We start from the raw sequence: 26428 nt of genomic DNA, 5'->3' as shown, positions 1-26428 counted from the left end.
TCACAATTGCAAAAATATGGAACCTGCCCAAATGCCCAACAATCAACAAGTGGTTAAAGAAACTGTGGTATATATGTATATGATCGAATACTACTCAGCCATAAAGGAATGAATTAATGGCATTCACAGCAACCTGGATGGGACTGAATATTGCAGGATCTGGCCAGCAGCCTGCAATGCAACGGGGCTCTTTCTTTGTTCCCAGGTGGATCGGCAGGTCAAGAAATAATAGACACACACAAGATAGTGAAAGCTGGGTCCAGGGGGGTCACCGCCTTCTGGTCCCATGGTGCCACCAATGCACTGGATATACCAGCATTTATTATTATATTCAGTGAGGGCGGGGGTAGGTTAGTGAGGGATTTAGGGTCGTTTGATTATGAGGTTAGATGGTCACATGGGGATGAAGTAATTCTTTAACATAACATCTGTATGCAGAAGTAAAGTATACAGAGATAAGAATTTACAATATAGTGTGTACATCAATAATTTCTAACAGAGACTTAAAACAGAAACATAGTCTTTCCATAACCTATGATTAGCCAGATATTAATCAGCAGTAACAGTTACAGCAAAAGCTGGTTACAAACAATCCACAGCAACAGGATGTGAAGCTAGACAACCATTTAGACCAGAAATTCTCAGAAGGGAGTATGCCTTAACCCTAAAGAGATCTAGAAGAGCCGTGGCAAGATGACGGCATTTATAGCCCTAGCTTATCCATAAGGACAGGTGCCTCTCATGCATGTGTTTATAGCCTCTCCACAAGGGTCACATTCCATTCCCAGAGCTATGAACATCTGCTTTTCTGGGATAGGAATCTTAGTGATGTGAAACCTCCCTGACTGCACGTCCGTTCACAGGCTCTCTGCAGGGGAAAGCACATCATGTGCTGTTGGCTCATTCTGGCAGTCCAACCTGGCATTGTCTTTACACAATCCTGCATTCAATTTTGTATTTACAACAATCAGGAGCATTTCATCTTTTATTCCGTAGCAATAGTTTCAGGGGCTTATCCCTACATCTCCCCCTTTTCTCTGATTTAAATGAACCATAGCAATCATACCTTGGCACTGATTACGACTAGATTGAAGAATACTTTTTCCATACCTTGGCACTGATTACGACTAGATTGAAGAATACTTTTTCCAATTTTACACATGAACAATAAACCAATAGCACAAATTATACACAGAACAAAATGAACGATAGTGGATCCTCCCAAAGATTTTACCCATTGAATGGGGTTGAGATTAGATAACCCCTCAGAGATACCGTCTAAAACTTCAGCACTGGGTAAAGCAGTTACGTGTGCTTGAGAGGCCTCAAAAATCTGTTCTTTTAGTTTGCTTATGTCTAAACTTAAATTACCTTCACTTCCTTGTAAATGGCATTTTACCAATTCCCAATTGTGAACAGACTCATTATATTGAAATGGAGTTATACAAAAACCAGAAGTATTCCAATGACATTGCATTTTTAATCTATGTTCTAAACTCATAATTCTATCTCCCATCCATATAACAGCTTGTCTTAGGTCATTAATTTGATTGGCCAATTTTTGATCAATACCTGACTGAAAGTTCCACATTTGAGTAGAATTTGTTTGCCATTTATCCACAAAATGAACAGTTTGAATAGATTGATGTAATGCAACTCCAGCAGTAGCAGCAGTCGCAGTAACAGAAATCAAGCCCATTATTACTGCAATTAATGTAAAAATAAATCATTTACTCCTTCTAGGAAATTTTTGTAGAATATTGTTAATAACATGGATAGAAGGGGAAGATTCCCAAGGCCTATGTAAGGCTACAGGGAGCCAAATACCTTCTCTGACTCTGACTATTAAAATACTATGGTATTGATTAAAGGATGAGTCAATACAAGTATACAAGTAACAATTTACACAGGTAATTTTTTTTTAAATAATATGCATCTTTTGTACTAATAACATATATGGTGGTTTAACACAACTTTTAAGTGGGATAGTTTTATTGGACTCCATATAGACAGTATATATATTTTGGGATGGTACTCTTTTTTGTGAATGTGGAGTGGGGGGAATAGGTTGAATGAGAGGTGGTGGGGGGACATTAGCAACAGGGGGGTAGAAGTTCTCATAATCTTTACTGTCCCGTCTTTGAATTGACCTTTTGATGACTGCCATAGTGATATTTTTGGCTGTGTGTAAATAGTAGTGTAAATCAGTCTGTTGTCTTAGTTTTCAAGGTGACTAGGTGGATTTACTTATAGCACTTTCTCCAGCCCAAAGTCTCATACCAGTCATAGCTATGGTTAATCTCCACAATTCTGAATGTTCAGGTCCTAAGTGGGGAACAATGAGCCTTGGCTTTGGAGGGGCAACCCCTGCCCCTTTCCACTTAAAAGGAAAAAAGGAGTTAAACATACGATATAATAGGGGAGGATTATCATTACTTTTTTGATAAGTAATATCATGGAGAAAATATTGATAATCTCTGTGACTTTGAGAGCAATCATTAGTAATATGACCTTTAGGAGCCCAATCAGCAATGGTGTAGTGAGAAGAATTAAATAACACAGTTCCTTCTGAACTAACACAATCCTTCCATATTAATTTGTCAGCATTTGAAGACAAGTTCAGGGGACACGCAGGTCCTAAAGGCTCATATTGGGATGTGTGAATATAATCAGTGATTCTTATTTTGATCCGTCTTAGAGGTTTTAATGAGAGCCCTGATACCAAGTGTCCTAAAGGAGGGACAGAGTGACTAGATTGTAGTGTAACTGCCCAAATTTGAATATCTAATGAGAGACATCCATTAGTGGGTCCCAGGCACAAGGTGGATACCTAAAACTTAAAGTGATATTGAAAGGGGTTCTTTATTCTGAAGGTTGGGCAGGACAACGATCATCTACAGAACCAGGCATCCAAATACTATCATTAACATAGACCTCGATAGGGGTGTCCATCCATGTCATGGCTCGAATAAGAAGAGGAAAAGGAATACAGGCTCAATATGTATGGTTTTCAACAGTCTGTGGGGTGACAGATGGTAGAAGGATCAGTGTCATCAGGAGGAGGCAGAGGTTGAGCCAGACCTGGATCGCTGCAGACAAGTTGTTCAGGATGACTGACTGGATTGTCTGTTGTAAAGGAGTTAGCGTGGTCATTTTCTTCTTTTTGATGATTGGATGTGTTAGTTGTTTCCTGCTGTGGCATTTTTTTCAGCAAATTTCTCTGTCTTGTTGTTGCATGCATCTTCAGGACACAATTTCAGGTGTCTAGCAGGAATCCAAACAGGAGATTAATGTTCACATGGGAAAACACAAGCATAGCCTCTTCCCCATGTTAAAATAGAACCTTTTGACCACATATTAGATTGAACATCTTTCCACCATACTTCCCTTCCTTGGTTTACCGTGGGACAGTTACCAGAGAAATGTTTTTCAGCAGCAGTAACAGAACTAGATTTAGGAATATTAAGAAAATTTAATGTGAGCAATTCCAAGTTTAGTTGTATGTGAGGGATAGACAACTCCTTATTCCCCTCTTTTTGTTTCAGTAATTGTAATTTTAAAGTTTTGTTAGTTCTTTCTACAATAGCTTGGCTTTGTGGGTTACAAGGGATACCAGTAATATGTTTAATATGCCACTGATCAAGACAATTTTTAAAAGCTTTACTGCAATAGGCTGGACCATTGTCTATTTTGAGCTCACTAGTAATTGCCATAACCACAAAACATGAAAACATATGTTTTTTAATGTGAGAAGTGGCTTCTCCAGTTTGACAGGTAGCCCAGATGAAACTGGAAAAGGTGTCAACTGCGACATGCACATAAGCTAATTTTCCAAAAGAAGGAACATGAGTAACATCCATTTGCCAAATAGCATTACGAGAAAGGCCTTGGGGATTAACTCCAGGAGATTATGTGGGTAAGATAAGAACCTGACACTGAGAACAGTGTTGTACAATTTCTTTAGCTTGTTTCCAAATGAGAGAATATTTATGTTTAAGACCTGAGGCATTAGTATGGGTGAGTTGATGAAATTGTTCTGCATCTATAATGGCTAGAGAAACTATAGTATCAACGTTATGATTACCACTGGATAAAGGTCCAGGCAAATTAGTATGAAATCAAATGTGAGTGATGAAAAAAGGGTGATTTCAGTTTCTGACTTTTTTTGTAACAAAGGGAACAAGGAAAATGGATTAGTATCAGTAATACTTTTGGTGGTAGCTGTTTCTATTGCCTTAGTGGCATGGACTACATAAGCTGAGTCAGAGACAATATTAAGAGGCTGATCAAAATCCTGTAATGCAGAGATAACAGCAAACAACTCGGCTTTTTGAGGAGAAGTGAATGGAGTAGAAACGACTTTATCTTTTGGTCCTACATACCCTGCCTTTCCATTACTGGATCCATCAGTAAAAATGGTAACAGCTGCCTCTAGTGGTGATGAACTAGTAAGTTTTGGTAGAATTCAGGAAGTATTTCACAGAAATTGAAAGAATTTTGACTTAGGCAAATGATTATCAATAGTGCCAGTGAAGTCAGCCAGATTAGTCTGCCAGCACAAAGATGTAGAAAAGGCAGTTTTAACTTCATTTTTTGACAAATGGACCACAATAATGTTTGGATCAAAGCCAGAAATTTTAGTGATATGTTGACATCCTAACCCAATCAAAGTGGCCATTTGATCAAGATATAATGAAAGAGTTTTAGAGGCCGAATTAGGAGGAAATACCCTTTCAACTAGAGAATCATCTCGTACTGTAAGTCCCGTAGGAAAGTGCATGGAAGGAAAAACTAAAAATTGTAAAGGCAAATTTGGGTCAATACGAGAGACTTGTGCCTCTCTCACTCTTTGTTCTACAAAAGACAACTCTTGTTTTGCTGGTTCAGATAGACAGTGAGGACTGTTTAAATCTGTATCTCCTGATAAAGTAGCAAATAGATGAGATAATGCATAAGTAGGGATGCCTAGGGTTGGTCTGAGATAGTTGATGTCACTAGTAATTTTTGAAAATAATTTAAGGTGTTTAAATTGTCAGTACAAAGTTGGACTTTTGGGGGCTTCATGGAGTGAGCTTCTAGCCGCATTCCTAAGTACAGAAAAGTAGTGGCTTGTTGAATTTTATTAGGAGCGATGTGGAGTCCTGCATTGGCAACAGCTAATTTTAAAGAAGTAAAACATTGAATTAATTCATCTTTAGTGGGGGCAGCAATCAGTATATCATCCATATAATGAAGAATGTAATTATTTTTAAAAGTCTGTTGGATAGGTTGTAACACAGTACCGACAAACAACTTACAAATAGTAGGACTGTTAATCATTCCTTAAGGTAAAACTTTCCATTGATATCTAGCTGCAGGAGCTGAATTATTAATGGAAGTTACAGTTAAAGCAAATTTTTCACAGTCTGACTTGTCTAAAGGAATATGAAAAAAAAAAGCAGTCTTTAAGGTCAATGATAATTAAAGGCCATATGATGTTTGGTTTTCCATTCCTAAGTTACTTCACTTAGAATATTAGTCTAATGAGATCAAAGATATAATAAAAAGTCTCCCACAAAAGAAAAGCCCAGGACCTGATGGCTTTACTGATTAATTCTATGAAATATTTAAAGAACTAATACCAATTCTATTAAAACTATTCTCAAAAAACAGAGGAGGATAGAACACCATCAAACTCTTTTCTACGAGGCCAGTATTACTCTGATACCAAAACCAGACAAAGACACTTCAAAAAAAGAAAACTACAGGCCAATATCTTTGATGAATATTCATGCATAAATCCTCAACAAAATACTAGCAAACCAAGTTAAACAAAACATTAAGAAGATAATTCATCACGATCAAGTGGGATTTATCCCTGGGATGAAAAACTGGTTCAACAAACACAAATCAATCAACGTGATAGATCTTAGCAACAAAATAAAGAATGAAAACTATATGATTATTTCAATTGATGGTGAAAAAGCATTTGATAAAATTCAACATCCCTTCAGGACAAAAACCATCAGAAAACTGGGTATAGAAGGAACATACCTCAACATAATAAAACCCATATATGACAGACCCATAGATAGTATCATACTAAATGGGAAATAACTTAAAGCCCTTCCTCTAAGATATGGAACAGGATAAGGATGCCCACTTTCACTACTGTTATTCACCATAGTACTGGAAGTGCTTGCTAGAGCAATCAGAGAAGAGAAAGAAATACAGGGCATCCAAATTGAAAAGGAAGAAGTCAAATTATCCTTGTTTGCAGATGATATAATCCTATATTTGGAAAAATCTAAAGATTCCATCAAAAAACCATCAGAACTGACAAATTCAGTAAAGTTGTATAATACAAAATCAACACACAAAAATCAGTAGCATTTCTATATACCAACAGTAAACAATGTGAATAAGAAATAAACAAAAAAAGTAATCCTATTTAAAATTGCCACAAATAAATTTAAATACCTAAAAATTAACTTAAGAAGGTCTATTAGTCATTTTCACACCACTGATAAAGACATACCCGAGACTGGGCAATTTACAAAAGAAAGGGGTTTAATAGACTTATGGTTCCACGTGGCTGCAGAGGCCTAACAATCAAGGTGGAAGGCAAGAAGGAGCAAGTCATGTCTTACATGGATGGCAGCAAGCAAAGACAGAGATTGTGCAGGGGAACTCCTCTTGATAAAACCATCGGATCTCCTGAGACTTATTCACTATTGTGAGAACAGCAGGGGAAAGACCAGCCCCCATGATTCAATTACCTCCCACTGGGTCCCACGCACAATACGTGGGAATTGTGGCAGTTACAATTCAAGATGAGATTTGGGTGGGGACACAGCCAAACCATATCATTCCAACCCTGGCCCCTTCCAAATCTCATATCCTCACATTTCAAAGCCAATCATGCTTTCCCAACAGTCCCCCAAAGTCTTACCTCATTTCAGCATTAACTCAAAAGTCCACAGTCCAAAGTCTCAACTGAGACAAGGCAAGTCCCTTCTGCCTATGAGCCTGAAAAATAAAAAGCAAGCTACTAACTTCCTAGATACAATGGAGGTACAGGCATTGGGTAAATACAGCCATTCTAAATGGGAGAAATTGGCCAAAAGAAAGGGGCTATAGACCCCATGCAAATCCAAAATCCAGCAGGGCAGACAAATCTTAAAGGTCCAAAATGATCTCCTTTGACTCTATGTCTCACATCCAGGTCACACTGATGCAAAAGATGAGTTTCCATGGTCTTGGGTAGCGAGTAGCTCTAGCCCTGTGACTTTGCAGGGTATAGCCTCCCTCCCAACTGCCTTCACAGGCTGGCAGTGAGTGTCTGCAGCTTTTCCAGGCACACAGTACAAGTTGTCAGTGGATCTACCATTCTGGGGTCTGGAGGACAGTAGCCCTCATCTCATAGCTCCACCAGGTGGTGCCCCAGTAGGAACTCTTTGTGGGGGCTCTGACCCCACATTTCCCTCCCATACTGCTCTAGCAAGAGGTTCTCCATGAGAAGGCTCCAACGCCACATTTCCCTTCCACACTGCCCTAGCAGAGATTCTCTATGACAGCTCTGCGCCTGCAGCAAACTTCTGCCTGGGGATCCAGGCATTTCCATACATCCTCTGAGATCTAGGCAGAGGTTCCCAAACCTCAATTCTTGACTTCTGTGCTCTTGCAGTCTCAATACCATGTGGCAAGGCTTGAGGCTTGAACCCTCTAAAGCCACAGCCCAAGCTCTACATTGACTCCTTTCACCCATGGCTGGAGTGGCTGGGATGTTGGGCACCAAGTCCCTAGGCTGAACACAGCACTGGGACCCTGGACCTGGCCCACAAAACTACTTTTTCCTCCTAGGCCTCTGGGCCTGTGATGGAGGGCCTGCCCTGAAGACCTCTGACATGCCCTAGATACATTTTCCCCATTGTCTTGAGGATTAACATTCAGCCCCTTGTTATTTATGCAGATTTTTTCAGTGGGCTTAAATTTATCCTCAGAAAATGGGATTTTCTCTTCTATGGCATTGTAAGGCTGCAAATTTTCCAGTTTTATGCTTTTCTTCCCATATAAAACTGAATGCCTTTAACAGCACCCAAGTCATCTCTTGAATGCTTTGCTGCTTAGAAATTTCTTCTGCCAGATACCCTAAATCATCTCTCTCAAGTTCAAAGTTCCACAAATCTCTAAGGCAGGGGCAAAATTACACCAAGTCTCTTTGCTAAAACATAACAAGAGTCACCTCTGCTCCAGTTCCCAACAAGTTCCTCATTTCCATCTGAGACCACCTCAGCCTGGACTTTCTTGTCCAGATTGCTATCAGCATTTTGGGCAAAGCCATTAAACAAGTCCCTAGGGAGTTTCAAACTTTCCCACGTTTTTTCTGTCTTCTTCTGAGCCCTCCAAACTGTTCCAACCTCAGCTTGTTACCCAGTTCCAAAGTCACTTCCACATTTTTGGGTATCTTTTCAGCAGCACCTCATTTCTGGTACCAATTTATTGTATTAGTCCATTTTCACACTGCTGATAAAGACATACCCGAGACTGGGCAGTTTACAAAAGAAAGAGGTTTAATTGGACTCAGTTCCACGTGGCTGGGGAGACCTCACAATCATGGCAGAAGGCAAGGAGGAGCAAGTCACATCTTACATGGATGGCAGCAGGGAAAAAGAAAGACCTTGTGCAGAAAAACCCTAGATTTTTAAAACATTCAGATCTCATGAAACTCATTCACTCTCACAAGAACAGTGCAGGAAAGACCCATCCCCATAATTCAGTCACCTCCCACAAGGTTCCTCCCATGACACGTGGGAAATGTGGGAGTTACAATTCAAGATGAGATTTGGTTGGGGACACAGCCAAACCATATCACTACCCAAAGAAGACTATGTCAAGGCATTTAATCATCAGAACCCCAAAGGTCAAGGACAAACAAAGGATCATAAAAGCAGCAAGAGGAAAGAAACAAATAACATACAATGGAGCTGCAATACATGTGGCACCAAACTTTTCAGAGAAAACCTTATCGGCCAGGAGATCTGTAAGGTACAAGCAATCTACAGATTCAATAAAATTTCCATCAGTATACCAAGGACATTCTTCACAGAAACAGAAAAAAAAAATCCTAAAATGTTTATAGAACCAATAAAACTCCAGAATAGCCAATGCTGTCCTAAGCAATAAGAACAAAATTAGAGGAATCACATTACCTGACCTCAAATTATATTACAGAGCTACAGTTACCAAAACAGCCTGGTAGTGGCATTAAAACAGACACATAGACCAATGGAACAAAATATAAAACCCAGAAACAAATCCACACAAATACAGTGAACTCATTGTTGACAAAGGTGCCAAGAACATACACTGGGAAAAAGACACTCTCTTCAATAAATGATGCTGGGAAAACTGAATATCCATATGCAGAAGAATGAAACTAGACTCATACATCTCTTGCCATATACAAAAATCAAATCAAAACGGATTAAAGGCCGGCGCGGTGGCTCAAGCCTGTAATCCCAGCACTTTGGGAGGCCGAGACGGGCGGATCACGAGGTCAGGAGATCGAGACCATCCTGGCTAATATGGTGAAACCCCGTCTCTACTAAAAAATACAAAAAACTAGCCGGGCCAGGTGGTGGGCGCCTGTAGTCCCAGCTACTCGGGAGGCTGAGGCAGGAGAATGGCGTAAACCCGGGAGGCGGAGCTTGCAGTGAGCTGAGATCCGGCCACTGCACTCCAGCCTGGGCGACAAAGCGAGACTCCGTCTCAAAAAAAAAATAATAATAAATAAACAAAACGGATTAAATACCTAAATCTAAAACCTGAAACTATGAAACTACTGAAACAAAATATTGGAGAAACTCCAAAAGCCATCAATCTTGGCAAAGATTTCTTGAGTAATACCCCACAAGCACAAGCAACCAAAGCAAAAATAGGCAAATGAGATCACATCAAGTTAAAAAGCTCCTGTACAGCAAATGATGCAACAAAGTGAAGAGACTACCCACAGAATAGGAGAAAATATTTGCAAACTACCCATCTGACAAGGGATTAATAACCAGACAATATAAGAAGGTCAAACAACTCTATAGGAAAATAATCTAATAATCTGATTTTTAAAAATAGGCAAAATAGTTGAATAGACATTCTCAAAAGAAGACACAAAAAATAGAAAACGTACATGAAGAGGTGTTTGACATCATTAACCATCAGAGAAATACAAATCGAAACTACAATGAGATATTATCTCATTCCAGTTAAAATGGTTTTTATACAAAAGACAGGCAGTAACAAATGCTGACGAGGGTGTGAAAAAAAGAGAGTCCCCTACACTGTTGGTGGGATTGTAAATTATTAATACTCAACCACTATAAAGGAGAGTTTGGAGGTTCCTCAAAAAAACAAAAATATAACTACCATGTAATCCAGCAATCCAACTGCTGGGTATACCCAAAAGAAAGAAAATCCATATATCAAAGAGATGTCTGCACTCCCATGTTTATTGCAGCACTCTTCACAATAGCCATCATTTGGAAGCAATCTAAGTGTCCATCAACAGCTGAATGGATAAAGAAAATGTGGTACCGAAACAAGGATGCCCTCTCTCACCACTCCTATTCAACATAGTATTGGATTCCTGGCCAGAGCGATCAGGCAAAAGAAACAAAGGGCATCCAAATAGGAAGAGAGGACGTCAAACTGTCCCTGTTTGCAGATGACATGATTCTGTGTCTAGAAAATCCATAGTCTCAGGCCAAAAGCTCCTTTAGCTGATAAACAACTTCAGCAAAGTTTCAGGATACAAAAATCAATGGACAAAAATCACTAGCATTTCTATACACCAACAACAGTGAAGCCAAGAGCCAAATTAGGAATACAATGCCATTCACAATTGCCACAAAAAGAATAAAATACCTAGGAATATAGTTAACCAGTGAGGTGAAAGATCTCTACAATCAGAACTCCAAAACACTGCTCAAAGAAATCTGAGATGATACAAACAAATGGAAAAACATTCCATGTTCATGGATAGGAAGAATCAATATTGTTTAAATGACCATATTGCCCAAAGTAATTTACAGATTCAATGCTATTCCTATCAAACCACCAATGACATTCTTCACAGAACTAGAAAAAAATTTACTTTTTTTTTTTTTTTTTTTTTTGAGACAGAGTCTTGCTCTGTCATCCAGTCTAGAGTACGATGGCATGATCTCAGCTCACTGCAACCTCCACCTCCCGGGTTTAAGCGATTCTCCTGCCTCAGTCTCCCAAGTAGCTGGGATTACAGGTGCCCACCACTGCACCCAGCTAATTTTTGTATTTTTAGTAGAGACTAAAAATCTCTACTAAAAGGGGGTTTCGCCATGTTGGCCAGACTGGTTTTGAACTCCTGACCTCAGGTGATCCGCCCACCCCGGCCTCCCAAAGTGCTGGGATTACAGGCATGAGCCACCACGCCTGGCCAAAAAAACTATTTTAAAATTCATCTGGGGAAAAAAAAAAAAAAAAAAAGCCCTAAAAGCCCAGGCAATCCTAAGCAAAGAGAACAAAGCTGGAGGCATCATGTTACCTGACTTCAAACTATACTACAGGACTACAGTAATCAAAATAGCACGGTGCTGATACAAAAACAGACACATAGACCAATGGAACAAAATAGGGAACCCAGAAATAAGCTCATACACCTACAACCATCTGATCTTCAACACAGCTGACAAAAACAAGCAGTGGGGAAAGCACTCCCTATTCAATAAATGGTGCTGGGATATCTGGCTAGCCATAGACAAAAGATTGAAACTGGACCCCTTTCTTATACCATATACAAAAATCAATGCAAGATGGATTAAAGACTTAAATGTAAAACTCAAAACTATAAAAATCCTGGAAGACAACCCAGGCAATGCCATTCTGGACATAGGAATGAGCAAAGATTCATAATAAAGATGCCAAAAGCAATTGCAACAAAAGCAAAAATTGACAGATGGGATCTAATTAAACTTGAGAGCTTCTGCACTGCAAAAGAAACGATCAACAGAGTAAACAGACAACCTACAGAATGGGAGAAAGTATTTGCAAACTATGCATCTGACAAAGGTCTAGTATCCAGCATCTCTAAGCAACTTAAACAAATGCACAAGAAAAAACAACCCCATCAATAGGTGGGCAAAGGATATAAACTGATACTTTTCTTTTTTTTTTTTTTTTTTTTTCAGAGACAGAGTCTCGCTCTGTCGCCCAGGCTGGAGTGCAGTGGCCAGATCTCAGCTCACTGTAAGCTCCGCCTCCCGGGTTCACGCCATTCTCCTGCCTCAGCCTCCCGAGCAGCTGGGACTACAGGCGCCCGCCACATCGCCCGGCTAGTTTTTTGTATTTTTTTTTAGTAGAGACGGGGTTTCACCAGGTTAGCCAGGATGGTCTCGATCTCCTGACCTCGTGATCCGCCCGTCTCGACCTCCCAAAGTGCTGGGATTACAGGCTTGAGCCACCGCCCCCGGCCTTAAACTGATACTTTTCAAAAGAAGACATACATGTGGCCAACATGTATATGAGAAAAGCTCAATATCACTGATCATTAGAGAAATGCAAATCAAAGCCACAATGACATACCATTTCACACCAGTCAGAATGGCTGTTATTAAAAAGTCAGGCCAGGCACAGTAGCTTATTTCTGTAATCCTAGCACTTTGGGAGGCTGAAGTGGGCAGATTGCTTGAGTCCAGGAGTTAGAGACAAGCCTGGGCAACATGGCAGAACCCCACCTCTACAAAAAGTACCAAAATTACCTGGACATGGTGGCACACACCTATAGTCCCATCTACTAAGGAGGCTGAGGTGGGAGGATCGCTTGAGCCCAGGAGGTCAAAGCTGCAATGAGCTGTGAGCGTGCCTCTGTAGTCCATCCAGGGTGACAGAGTGAGACCCAGGCTCAAATAAAAAGAAGTCAAAAAATAACAGGTGTTGGCAAGGTTGCAGAGAAAAGGGAATGCTTATACACTGTTGGAGGTAGTGTAAATTAGTTCAGCCATTCTGGAAAGCAGTGTGGCAATTCCTCAAAGAGCTAAAAAGAGAACTACCATTGTACCCAACAATCCCATAACAGGGTATATACCCAAAGGAATATAAATCATCTACCATAAAGACAAATACAAGCCAGGTGCAGTGGATACCTGTAATCCTAGCACTTTGGGAGGCCGAGGCAGGTGGATCACTTGAGGTCAGAAGTTCGAGACCAGCCTGGCCAACATGATGAAACCCTGTCTCTGCTAAAAAAAAATACGTAAATTAGCTGGAAATCACTTGAACCTGGGAGGCAGAGGTTACAATGAACCGAGATCACATCACTACACTCTAGCCTGGGCAACAGAGCAGGACTTCATCTAAATATATACACACACACACACACACACACATATATATATATGCATGTGAATGTTCATTGTGGCATTATGCACAATAGTAAAGACACGGAATCAACCTAAATGCCCATCAGTGACAGATTGGATAAATAAAATGTGGTACATATACACCATGGAATACTATGCAGCCATAAAAATGAACAAGATTAGGTCTTCTGGGAACATGGATGGAGCTGAAGGCCATTATCCTTGGCAAACTAACGCAGGAACGGAAAACCAAATACCACATGTTCTCACTCATAAGTGGGAGGTAAATGATGAGAACTCATGGACACAAAGAGGGGAACAACAGACACTGGGGCCTACCTAAGATTGAAGGGTAAGAGGAGGAACAGGATTAGGAAAAATAACTATTTGGTACTAGGGTGACAAAATAATCTGTATGACAAACCCCTGTGACACAAGTTTACCTATATAACAAACCTGCACATATACCCCTGAACATAAAATAAAAAAATTTTTTAATGTGGGACTTATACGCAATGGAGTACTATTCAGCCATAAAAAAGAATGAGATCCTGTTATTTGCAACCACAAGGATGGAACCAAAAGTCATTATGGTAAGTGAAATAAGCCAAGGACAGAAATACAAACATCACATGTTTTCACTTATTTGTGGGATCCAAAACTCAAAACAATTGAACTCATGGACACACAGAGTAGAAAGATGGTTACCACAGGCTGGAAAGGATAGTGGGATAGCAGGTATGTTTATGTGTACAACAAAATAGAAACAATGAATAAAACCTGGCATTTGCTAGCACAACAGGGTGACTATAGTCAATAATAACTTAATTGTAAATTTTAAAATAACAAAGAGTGCAATTGGATTGCTTATAACACAAACAATAAATGCTTGAAGAGACGGATACCCTATTTTCCATGATGTGATTATTTCACATTGCATGCAAGCATCAAAACATTTCATGTACCCCATAAATACATATACTTACTATATACACAGAAAAATTAAAAATATAGATAGCTGTTTGTCTTATTGTATTTACATTCCTTTTAAAAGTCTTATATTTCTGTATATAAAGAATACACAATACAGAGTACAAAATTTAAATGTGCAAGAGTTAGATTGCGCAGAGGACAGAAATATAATGAAAAATATTGTTAGATTTTCTCACACATATTATTTAACTTATCCTACTATTAATTACTACTAATGGCCTTAGTGTTTTGTTTAAATAGCACTTATGTAACAGAAAATAATACATAAAAACATAATTTCAAGTGAACACTTATTGTTAAGTAATGATACATATGCACAATTATTTATAATATGTTATGGGTTTTCTTCATCTACAACATCTAGGTCCTGGGTTGGCTCTCTGCAAGTTGGTCACCCTAAGACTGTAGTACCATTCTAGTGGGAGGAAAAATATACAAACAAGATACTATTTGTAAATTGCACAGAATAGAAACTGATAAACAATGGTGCCTTCTGTGAAAGTGACATCAGTGGCCGGAACAGGTGAGAGAGGCTTTCTTTTACTAGGGTATTTTAAAGTAGTCTTAAATGTTGTACCCTGCAAATATACCACGTATTTTTATTTTATTTTATTTCTTTTTTTGAGACGGAGTCTCTCTGTCGCCCAGGCTGGAGTGCAGTGGCACCATCTCGGCTCACTGCAACCTCCACCTCCTGGGTTCCAGCTATTCTCCTGCCTCAGCCTCCTGAGTAGCTGAGACTATAGGCTTGTGCCGCCACGCCCGGCTAAATGTTGTATTTTTAGCAGAGACAGGATTTCACCACGTTGGCCAGGCCGATCTTAAACTCCTGACGTTAAGTGATCCGCCCGCCTCGGCCTCCCAAAGCGCTGGCATTACAGGCGTGAGCCACCGTGCCTGGCCTCCACCTATTTTTAAATGTACCTTGCAAATATTCAAAAGCAAGCGACTGTTGTTAGTTCTGCAGAGGGGTTGGCCACAGTAAGAGTGGGGAAAGGCACTAGCTCAGCGTGGGGGCACGTGCTCTCACTCGAAACAATGTATTGAGAACACTTGGTTCTTGGGGGTTCCTGCCCAAACTTCAAGATGGCGGCCAGGCGGACGGCTGATTCTGATGAGTCTGATGAGGTGAGCTGCTCCGCAAAACTGAAGGGCCCACTAAGACTGGGAAATTAGTATGTATTTGTGTATGTGTTTGTGAGGAGAGCCGCTGGAGGGTTTTAAGGAAAACAGTGATTGGATTTATGACCGAAAGGTCCGTCTAGCTGTGTAAGGAATGTCGGGGGACACTATTTGGGGAGCATGTATCTGTAATCTTGGTGAGTAAGGATGTTGGCTTGGACTCGTTAGCATAGTAGCACTGGATGGAGATGTGGAGACATGGATAGAACTTTGGGAGGTCACCTGGACAACACTTGTTGCTAGATTGAATGTGGATTGTGAGGGAAAGCACCAACATGGCTGCCTGCTCCGTTTCTGGCCTGGGTGAGTTCCTGTTCCCGAGATGGAGAATCCTAGGGCGTTGGTTTTTGTGTAGGTTAAGAGTAAGTTATCTGCGACATTTTAAGCCAGAGATAGTTAACTGATGCACTTTTTTTTAAAGTCACTGGGGCTAGATGGTCGGTTCTCACGAGAGTCCTTCGGGCAGTTCTGTGGGGAGGGGCTGGGAAGGGTGTAAACTGGGAGGCAAGGAAGGGTCCTGTGTTGGCCTCAGCGGGGAGACAGTAAGCTGCTCGGGGCCAAGAGTGGCTAGAGGGTCTCTAACGGGCAGAGTGAAGGCTTTAGTTTTTCATCAGTGTGAAATGGGCAGCCACGGTAGGGCTTTGAGTGTGACAAGGGCTAACGAAAATCCTGTGTGGACAGCAAGCTATTGGGTAGGATTGCCAGATTTAGCTAATAAAAATCCGGGACACCCGGTTAAATATGAACATCAGAACAATTATTTCGTAGCATAAGTATGGCCTGTGCAAATCTGGGATATACTTATACTAAAAATGTATTCGTTGGTGATGTGACATTCAAATGTAACGAGTCCAACTGTGTTGGACCAAGCAGCCCTAACATTGACTGGGTCTGGAATTTCGGGAAGCCGAAAGGGGCTAAGGTGGTAGCCATGGAGGTGTGAGGAGGGACCCCCGCAAAGGTGAGGTTGGCCCATTTGGTGCCCTTTGCCGGAGAACAACTCTGGGGAGTCGAGCTTCTCGGCTCCTCTACTTCTTTTAGCCCCCAGCAGGCTCCACGGGGAAGGATTACCTGCTTCTTCCAATCCTGAGTTCCGGCGCCCGAGCGCGTCTCTTCCCCTGGCCAGCGTCTTGCTGAAACTCCCGCCCCCCGCGGCTGGCACGTAACCCCGCCTTCCGCTTCCCTCCTCCCTCTCCCCGCAGGGGTGGAGCCTGAGCGAGGAGCCCGCGAGCTCCTCTCTCTCTCCTCTGTCCTCCGATGACGAGTGGCTGGATAATATGGAGTCGGGCAAGATGGCGCCTCCCAAGAACGCTCCGAGAGATGCCTTGGTAAGTGGGAAGGATGAGCGGCGGAGCGCGAAGCCAGGTGCAGCCAGGGACCTGCGAGGCAGGGCCACGCTGAGGGCCTGAGGGAGGGCTCGCACGCTCGTTTCAGTCTGGTCAGGGTCGTCAGGAGGAGAGGGTGATGGGGATGCCCCCGGGCCCCTATCTCGCCGCTCGGGCCAAGCTCTGCCAGAGGGTCGTGGTCCAGCGGAGCTTGCGGAACGGCTGCCCAGCTTTGTGTCCTGGGCTTCGGGCCCCTGCCGCCCCCTCGTCTCTACCTATCTGCCAGCCCTGACTCTGCGTCCAGGGTTCTGATGCTAGCTTATCCCGCCGCCACAGCCAAAAATGACAACCAGCTGGACCTATCCCTACCTCTGCTGGGGAAGCCAACTTGTCTTCTCTTTGCCCCCCACCCCGCCCCCAACCCCGCCAAAAAATAAAAATAAAAGTTTTCTGCAAAAGCATACTATGCGATTTGGTGTGATCACTGACTCACTTGGGAGGACAAGGGTGAGTAGGACTTTGGAGCCCAAAGAAGGGGAACCTTGTATCATAAATATAAATACTACCCTTCTGTCCAGCCTTAATTTCCAGTACCAAATTCTGCATCTGGCGTTTTTATTTGAATCCACAGGTGATGGCACAGATCCTGAAGGATATGGGAATCACAGAGTATGAACCAAGGGTTATAAATCAAATGTTGGAATTTGCTTTCCGTAAGTTAATGAAACACCAAAAACTTGCCTAACTTGTGAACTAGAAAAGATATTTTTATTGTAAGAACATTTTCTTTTCTTTTCTTTTTTGAGACAGGGACTCACTGTTGCCCAGGCTGGAGGGCAGTGGCGGGATCTCGGCTCACTGCAGCCTCCGCCTCCTGGGTTCAAGCGATTCTCATGCCTCAACCTCCTGAGCTGGGACTACAGGCACTTGCCACCATGCCCGGCTAAGTTTTGTATTTTCAGTAGAAAGGGAGTTTCGCCATATTGCCCAGGCAGGCCTCGAACTACTGACTCAAGTGATCCGCCCATCTCGGCCTCCCAAAGTGCTGGGATTACAGGCGTAAGCCACCGCGCCCAGCCTTGTAAGAACATTTTCAACCAAATTATGTTAACAGTATCGTAGAATTCAGCCTAAAGAGCTAAAAAGGAGTTCATGCTAGGGGACAGTAGTATTCATACTGTGATATCTGTTTAAAACTGATCATATAGACAGGACAATTACCTATTAAAATCAGCATTTAGGCTGGACACAGTAGCTTACACCTGTAATCTCAGCACTTCGGGAGGCTGAGGCGGGAGGCCAGGAGTTTGAGTTATGCCTGGGCAACATAGTGAGACCCTGTCTCTACAAAAAACCACAAAATTTATAAACTGTCTACAAATTAGTGGAAACTTTTTTTAAGTAGCCATAAATATTAAGCTGTCTTCATATGTTTAAGAAAAGATTGTTTTTTTCTTAAAGGTTATGTGACTACAATTCTGGATGATGCAAAAATTTATTCGAGCCATGCTAAGAAACCTAACGTTGATGCAGATGATGTGAGACTGGCAATCCAGTGTCGTGCTGACCAATCTTTTACCTCTCCTCCCCCAAGAGATGTGAGCAAACTTGGATTTGAAGTTATTTTTACTTAAAATTTTTTAAACTGTAGTTCTAATAAGGATTTTTTTTTTAAGTTTTTACTGGATATCGCAAGGCAGAAAAATCAAACCCCTTTGCCACTGATTAAGCCATATGCAGGACCTAGACTGCCACCTGATAGATACTGCTTAACAGCTCCAAACTATAGGCTGAAGTCCTTAATTAAAAAGGTAAGAAATTTTAGTCAACTTTTCTTTTTTTAAAAGGTGGAATATGATAGGGGACTTTGTGAAAAGCAAATTCCTGTAGCTAGTATAGTAGATTAAAGGTTAAGATAACTTACTAGAATTTTTTTAATTTTAAAAATTTTTTGAGCTAGATGGACCTTTAGTGCTCATTTAATTCAACAGTCATTTTTCACATCAGGAAGCGGGGCCTGAACTCATTTGTGAAGTTGGTAGCCAAGCTAGGACTGATTCCAAACCTCGTAACTCCCAATCTTTCCACTATATCTTAGTTTTTTAGTGAGGCCTAATAACAGAGGGAATGATACCATCAGGAATTGGGCCAGCTTTCTGAAATATGACCTAAAGCTCTCCCACCACTGAAACAGTTCTCCCTATAATAGGCTGCCTTTTTTTTCTGAAGTTCCACTATAAGAGTTTTATTCTTTTTTGGGTTAAGAAATTGACTAGTTAAGATTACAAATCACAAAGTAGTTAGCTGTTATCCCCATTCAAATAAGACTCTATCTTAAACTTTAATACTGCATAAGATTATATATGTATTCATATCTATTTTTATATAAAGACATGTATATATGTTTATGCAAAACCCAGATTAAATGTTGGATTTAGAACACTGAGAGAACAAAAACAGGACTTTCTTGCCATGGATTATCCATGATCATTTACATCAGCAATCCTAATTTCATTCCTGGTAAAGTTAGGTGTCACATCTTAACATTAATTTGCTTTTTAAATCCCCTAGGGACCTAACCAAGGGAGACTAGTTCCACGATTAAGTGTTGGTGCTGTTAGTAGCAAACCTACTACTCCTACTATAGGTAAGTGAGAGGAGACAATGGCATTTCTGGCTGGTAAAGCAGTGCCTCAGCACTTGGTTTTGAACTATAATGCAAGTCAAAAAGTGAATCAGAAATTCTTGTGTATGTGTTACTATTAATAATTTTACTCATCCTCTAATAAAACTATAAACATACATGTTACTGGCTTTCAAAATGAGAAAGCCACAAGGAACGTCTGATCTCAAATGAGTATAAAATTGGACATTGCCCCCACTGTTGGTGGTATAAACTCTGATACCAAAAACAGGAGTTTACTCTTAGCTGTGTACTTTGTGCCTTCTATAAGGTGCCACACACACTTATGGCAGTAGACTGCTTATTAGAAATTTAAATTTCCAAATAGATAAGAGAATACAGTAGAAGATTAAGATGTACAAAAATCTTAAGGATCTCAAAGAAAAAAACTGTTTTTAATACTAACCACCACGCCAGGCCTAAAGATGCAAGTTTTAAACTTTAAAAAAAATTAAAATGAGTTGGCCAGGTGCGGTGGCTCATGCCTGTAAACCCAGCACTTTGGGAGGCCGAGGCGGGCCTATCACTTGAGGTCAGGAGTTCAAGACCAGCCCGGCCAACATGGTGAAACCCCGTCTCTACTAAAAATACAAAAATTAGCCGGGCATGGTGAGGGGTGCCTGTAATCCCAGCTACTCGGGAGGCTGAGGAACGAGAATCACTTGAACCCAAGAGGCAGAGGTTACAGTGAGCGGAGGTCATGCCACTGCACTCCAGCTTGGGCGACAGAGTAAGACTCTGTCTCAAAAAAAAAAAAATTAAAATGATCTATATAGACCTTAAGACCTGAGTATTTACTCTGTTCAATTTGGGGAGGCTCCATCTACAGTCTAATGTGTTCAGTTTTAAAGCCTGAACTCCATACCTGCTTAAATGTATTAACAATCCTAAGGCCAAGAAAACATTCACCTACTGTGAATTTTCTTTTTTCTTTATAAAATAAAATACTTACATTGCTTCATTACGCTTCACCAAATTCTTTGGACTGATCCTTAATACATGGGAAAACTTACTTAGGGATGGAGATATTTTAGAGGAAGGTCTCACCTTCTGTGTTTGGGAGAGAAAGCAGTAAAACCCAGATTTCTCGGTACCTTTGAGCTTTCTTCCCTTAGACTTTCTGCACCTTTTTCTCTAGAAATGATAATTGTAGTGTCCTCAGCAACTCTCTCTCTGGGTAGGCTGCTGGTTCCAGGGGGAAGGGATGTATTGGATAGCCTGCATCCCCAAATGAAAAATTGGAAATGGATACATTTCCATAAATGTATTTTTTGAGAGAGCAATGATGTCAGTATATATATTAAGTCTTCGAGTCTTGCAAAATACATTTATTAAGCAAACATTTGTTGAGTAGCTATTAGGAGCAAGGTAAAAGAGCCGTGTGCTCACAAGGATGAAAAATGTTAACCAAGCTTGTAATCTAGTCAGTGAGATAAGATAATAATCATGACTCCTATGACATTAAGGGAACTTCAGAGGCAGAATATAAGACATTTAACTGAGAAAATTAAGGAAAGTTTTATAAAACGGGGTAGTATTTGAGTTGTACCTTGGAATAATGGGTAGAATTTAGATGATTGGGGGTTTAGACTAGGTTATCTCCAAGATATTTTTCTGCTTAAGTATCCGAACACAGAAAGGGAATAAATTTTCTGGGCCCACCTGGAGACCTCAAGGGGTATATTTGATCTCTGCTTTAGTTTCATGGGCATAGATGACATCTTCTGATTCTCAGCAAGCGACCAAGATGAAAAGTGCCAACTAAGGTAATAAATAGAAAACCTGGGTCTTTATTCTGGTAGGTTAAACTCTCATCTTTATGTCTTCATCCAGCTAAACCTCAGTGCTTACTATGTAACAGATGCTGTTTGAAGAGTTTTACAGGGATTAGTTTTACTTAATTTTCACAAGAATTATATGAAATAGGTGATATTATCCCCCATTTTACAGAGGAGAAAACTGAGGCACAAAAATTTAAATAACTTGCCCAGGGACACTCAGCTAGTAGGTGAGAGCCTGAATTCAAACTCAAGCAGGTAGGCTACAGAGCCAACATTCTTTACCACTATTCTAAACTGAATTTTGTAACATCTAAGCAAGCTTGTAAATTTTTTAAGGTTCTTTTGCTCTTATTTTTAATGACTTTTTCCTTACCTTTTATTAGTTTCCTTTGCTTTGAAGATAGTTTGCGGTAAGCTGAGTGTAGAATATAAATGTGTATAAATCACCTAACAAACATGGTCTGTTTATTGTAACTACAGCAACCCCACAAACAGTGTCTGTCCCAAATAAAGTTGCAACTCCAATGTCAGTGACAAGCCAAAGATTTACGGTGCAGATTCCACCTTCTCAGTCCACACCTGTGAAACCAGGTAATGTGATCGGGGGTAGGGAACAGAATTTGTGAATAATTTGAAATTGTAGAACCATTTGTGTTCCTATAGCAAGAGGTAAATTGTTTTAATATCCCAACAGGAAGGTGGCAGTAATGCTGCAAATCAGGGTTCTTCAGAGGGACTTATGAGCCCTCTAAAATTCTGTGAAATTTTACAGAGTCTCCCCCCTTATCTTGAGGGATTATGTTCCAAGACCCCCCGTTAAATTTACAACCTTTAAAGTTCAATTTATGAACTTTCTAAATTATGAGGTTTAATTTATAAATTAGGCACAGCAAGAAATTAACAATAATAAAAAAACAATTACAACAACATACTGTAATCAAATATATGTGAATGTGATCTCTCTCGAAGTATCTTACTGTACTGTACTCATCTATTTTTGGATCACAGTTGAACACAAGTAGCTGAAACTGCGGATAACAGGGGACTACTATATGTGTAATGTTTTGGGGAGGAGGAAAAGAGTAGTCAGTGTGTTCATCAGATTTTCAAAGAACACCATGAACTAAACAGGATCCACAAATCTAAGGCATCTTCAAGGAAAAGCAGTTAAGGTGAAAGCTCAAGAAAGCGACAAAACTTAGTGATGAATATGTGTATGCAATCCAGAACATAAATGTAAATTCAAATGAAACTGTACCTTTAGTTCATAGGATACACACACACACACAGACACAGACACACACAGCTGGAATAAGTAGAATTCTGTCAGCACAGTTTACTAATAAGTATGTTTAGATTTCACATCTTCTGAAACTTAACTGCACACAATAAATAACTTACGTAAAATACTGACCTATTAGGGAAGTGATTCCTGGCCTTGAACATAGGCCTTTATGTAGTATGTTGCATGATGAGTCCAGTGCAGTTTCCCATGACTAAATTGAAATTCTAGGTTGTTAAAATACAACAGAACTTCTTCAACCTTGTACTAGGTATGTTTGATTTAATCTTTATCTATACATAGATCAGAATATCACATTATATGCCATAAATATACACAATTATTGGCAGGGTGCGATGGCTCACACCTGTAATCCCAGCACTTTGGGAGACTGAGGCAGGAGGATCACTTCAGGCCAGGAGTTTGAGACCAGCCTGGCCAACATGGTGAAACCCTGTCTCTACTGAAAATACAAAAATTAGCCAGGTATGATGGCACATGCCTAAAATCCCAGCTACTTGGGAACCCGGGGCATGAGAATCACTTGAACTCAGAAGGCAGAGGTTGCAGTGAGCCAAGATCACGCCAGCTTGGACGACAGAACGAGATACTGTCTCAAAAAAAAATTAATAATTTAACAATAAATAAATATACAATTATTATTTGCCAATTAAAAATAAAGATTTTTTAAAATTCAACTCATTGCAGTATAGGTACCTGTGTTTCTTCTATGATATAGTTGTACATCATGCTGTTGAAATTGGTATTAGAATTACATTCAGCTTTGTTGTATACTTTTTACCATGTTTTGGATTCTGGGTAATTCATAGCTTGGTTTGGGGGGGCTTTCTTCTCTGTTTACAGTTCCTGCAGCAACTGCAGTTCAAAATGTTCTGATTAATCCTTCAATGATTGGGCCCAAAAATATTCTTATTACCACCAACATGGTTTCGTCACAGAACACGGCCAATGAAGCAAACCCGCTGAAGAGAAAGCATGAAGAGGATGATGACAATGATATTATGTAAGGAATATAGTCTAGTCTAGATGCATTTCAAAAGGAAAGTTTGTTTTGAACTCAGTGTACTGAACTAGAATATTCTAGATCTTCTCGTTTTATCTTAAGACTGAAACGTAGCTGCAGTATTTTTCATCAAACTTTTAGATCTCTTTAGTAAACATACAAATGTGTTTATCATTAGGCTTCAATTACAAACAGTTAAGTACTTGTTTCTTAATAGTTTCATTAATGTTGAGTCCTAGTATGGCAGTTCTGTTTTTGAGACACTTTGCTGCTTTCTATCACTGATAGCAGCACTTAAGTTTCAGGTTCTACAGCCTGGTCAGCAGATTTATCTTTAACAGCATAATTTCTGATCTACATTTAACTACTACTTTATTTTATGAGGTAATATAGTTACTGTCACTAGCTTTTTTTTTTTTTTACCAAATCTCTCAATTTAGGAAACATTTTTTGGAAAGGGTGGATTTAGAGGAGAGATTCTAAATCCATTTTGAATGTATCTGTTTCTTTGCCTTCCTTAACTCCCAAACTCAACTCCTTTTCTGGATCCCATTCATTTTCTGCACTTCCCCCATAGGCTTGTTTCTCTCCATTGCTGTTAAATGTAAAAGGCCATACCTGGAATTTTAAAAATATAATTCCTGGTAATACAGCTCAGTGTCATTTTCCTATTTTTAAAACATGCTCTACATGCCTAATGTTTTGTGATTCACTTTAACCTGATGGTTTGCATTTGCTGGTTTTCACTCTTCTTATCAGAGCAGTTGGGTTTTACACCTTAGTTTTTATGCCTGTTAAGCTTTACTGTGCTTGACAGGTAGTTTTGGGTTACATTCAGTTTTAGTCTTGTATTCCAAGTTGATAACTACATGTTTCACATTTCTAAATTTAACAAGAGATGCTGTAGCTTAAAACATGTTTTGATAAGTAATTACACTGGACCTAGGCAAAACCACTGAAGAACAAGTGTTCCTTTTTACCACATACATATTATGTTTTGATCACTGCTGCTTGAGCCCCCCATTGGTATAATTCAGATCGGTTTTTTAGCTTGTTGACATGAGGATGTCACATATAAGACGGGATCAAACCTGAAAGTAAGACGCTGATGGTTCTCCATCCTCTATAAGGCCCACAAGGAAAAGAAATTAGTGTGATGTGACTTGGATTTATGTGCACTCTGCATAGGTTTCCCAATAATACTGTAATGTTGCTGAACACTTTACCCTGTTTTCCATTTACACAGAATGATGGCAAAGCTTTTGCAAATATAAACACACCTGTTTTGTTTTTCTTAAGTTCAATGTACTTTTGTAGAATTTTGTAAAATAAATGTGTTCGTATCATAATTTAGAATTTATAGCCAAGGATCCTCAAAACAGAATTTCATCTTAGGATAATGCTTGATATATCTAAGAAAAAGTCCAATAACAGAGAAGAAATGTCTCATCAGTTTTAGTGTTTTCGATATTAGGGAAAGGTAATATAAAAACAGGTAAAATGTATAAAAACAGACCTGATCAACATCATAGGAGATAAATATTCATTATATAGCATAGGATATTATTACTTGAATGTTCTCAGGGAGGCAGCAAGTCAGGAGGCCTAGGTTCTAGTCCTAGTTCCATCATTTACCAACTGTGTGACCTTACTTCACCTCTTAGCCTTGTTCTCCTCACTAGTAGTAGGAAAGTAACACCTACCCTGCCTACCTCACAGGGCTGTTGTGAGGGTTCAATTGGTATATGTGAAAATTCTTTCAAAATTGTAAAATACTGTATGATTATAAGGAATTATTGTATTTGTTCCAAGGTTATTAATAAAAATTTGAGCTTATCAGTGCTCTTTCATTTTTTACTTAAAGGATTCAAGGGAGATAACAAAGCCCAGTAATTCTGATGGCCAAAAGCCATTAAGACTTGTTTAACAGTTAATTATATATCAGAAAATCACTTGCTTTTATCTGGAATCAGCATGTGACACATCATAGTGAAGCAAATTGAAAATGAGTAAAATATGCGTTTAAATCAGTTGTCCTTCAGCTTCTAGGTGGAATTTTTAAAAAATATGTGCTGATGGTAAATGGGGTGAGGACACTGTTACCTCTAGTTCTTCCTTTTATGGGTAGCAAACAAGTGTCTATAATCTAAGTATGAATATAGGAATATAGCCAGCATGGGGCAGGGGGAGAATGAAAGATATGATGCACACTATGGTCTAAGGGATCCAAGGTGACAGGGAATACTCAAGAGGCAGGAAAGAAAACACTAATCAGAACTACAGAAGAGCAGGTATGCCACCATTTACATTTTAATATATTTATATACAGATATACACACATGGTATGCTCTTTATGCAGCCTCACTCAGTCGCCCAGGCTGGAGTGCAGTGGCCCATCTCGGCTCACTGCAATCTCCGCCTCCCGGGTTCACATCATTCTCCTGCCTCAGTCTCCCGAGTAGCTGCCACTACAGGCGCCCACCATCACGCCCGGCTAATTTTTTGTATTTTTAGAAACGGGGTTTCATCATGTTAGCCAGGATGGTCTCGATCTCCTGACCTCGTGACCCACCCACCTCGGCCTCCCAAAGTGTTGGGATTACAGGCGTAAGCTACCGCGCCCAGCCTCTTTATGTATATTAAGTAGCCTTAGATTAAAGGAAACTGGTCTTCCAGAGGTTGCTTCTGGGGAGGGAAACTGGTAGGTAGGGGAATGAGCAAGGTGTCTTCATTGTATACTCCTTTTTGATCATGTGTAAACCCCTGTGCTTGAGGGAAATTTTGGAAA

The 26428-nt window shown here is 40.2% G+C and overlaps 1 protein-coding gene and 1 long non-coding RNA gene across 2 annotated transcripts; one reads left to right on the top strand and one right to left on the bottom strand.

Annotated features, from left to right (window-relative positions):
- Window positions 1-244: 244 nt before the first annotated feature.
- LOC114674660 (uncharacterized) lies at window positions 245-16743 on the bottom strand. The gene is made up of 2 exons (XR_003725783.2): window positions 16617-16743; window positions 245-3264 (listed from the first exon to the last, which is right to left on the bottom strand). It is a non-coding gene; the product is annotated as an uncharacterized LOC114674660 (long non-coding RNA).
- A 51-nt stretch (window positions 16744-16794) lies between these two features.
- On the top strand, window positions 16795-25476 carry TAF9B (TATA-box binding protein associated factor 9b). The gene is made up of 7 exons (XM_028841873.2): window positions 16795-16873; window positions 17502-17583; window positions 18332-18468; window positions 18547-18681; window positions 19442-19517; window positions 21815-21925; window positions 23481-25476. The coding sequence occupies exons 1-7, from the start codon at window positions 16823-16825 to the stop codon at window positions 23642-23644; spliced, it is 756 nt and encodes a 251-aa protein (XP_028697706.1). The 5' UTR covers window positions 16795-16822; the 3' UTR covers window positions 23645-25476.
- The last annotated feature ends 952 nt before the right edge of the window (window positions 25477-26428 follow it).

This window comes from Macaca mulatta, chromosome X, assembly GCF_049350105.2.
Source record: "Macaca mulatta isolate MMU2019108-1 chromosome X, T2T-MMU8v2.0, whole genome shotgun sequence".
Taxonomy (NCBI): domain Eukaryota; kingdom Metazoa; phylum Chordata; class Mammalia; order Primates; family Cercopithecidae; genus Macaca; species Macaca mulatta.
Note: the sequence above shows the minus strand (reverse complement) of the source record. Positions and strands in the feature narration are given on the sequence as shown.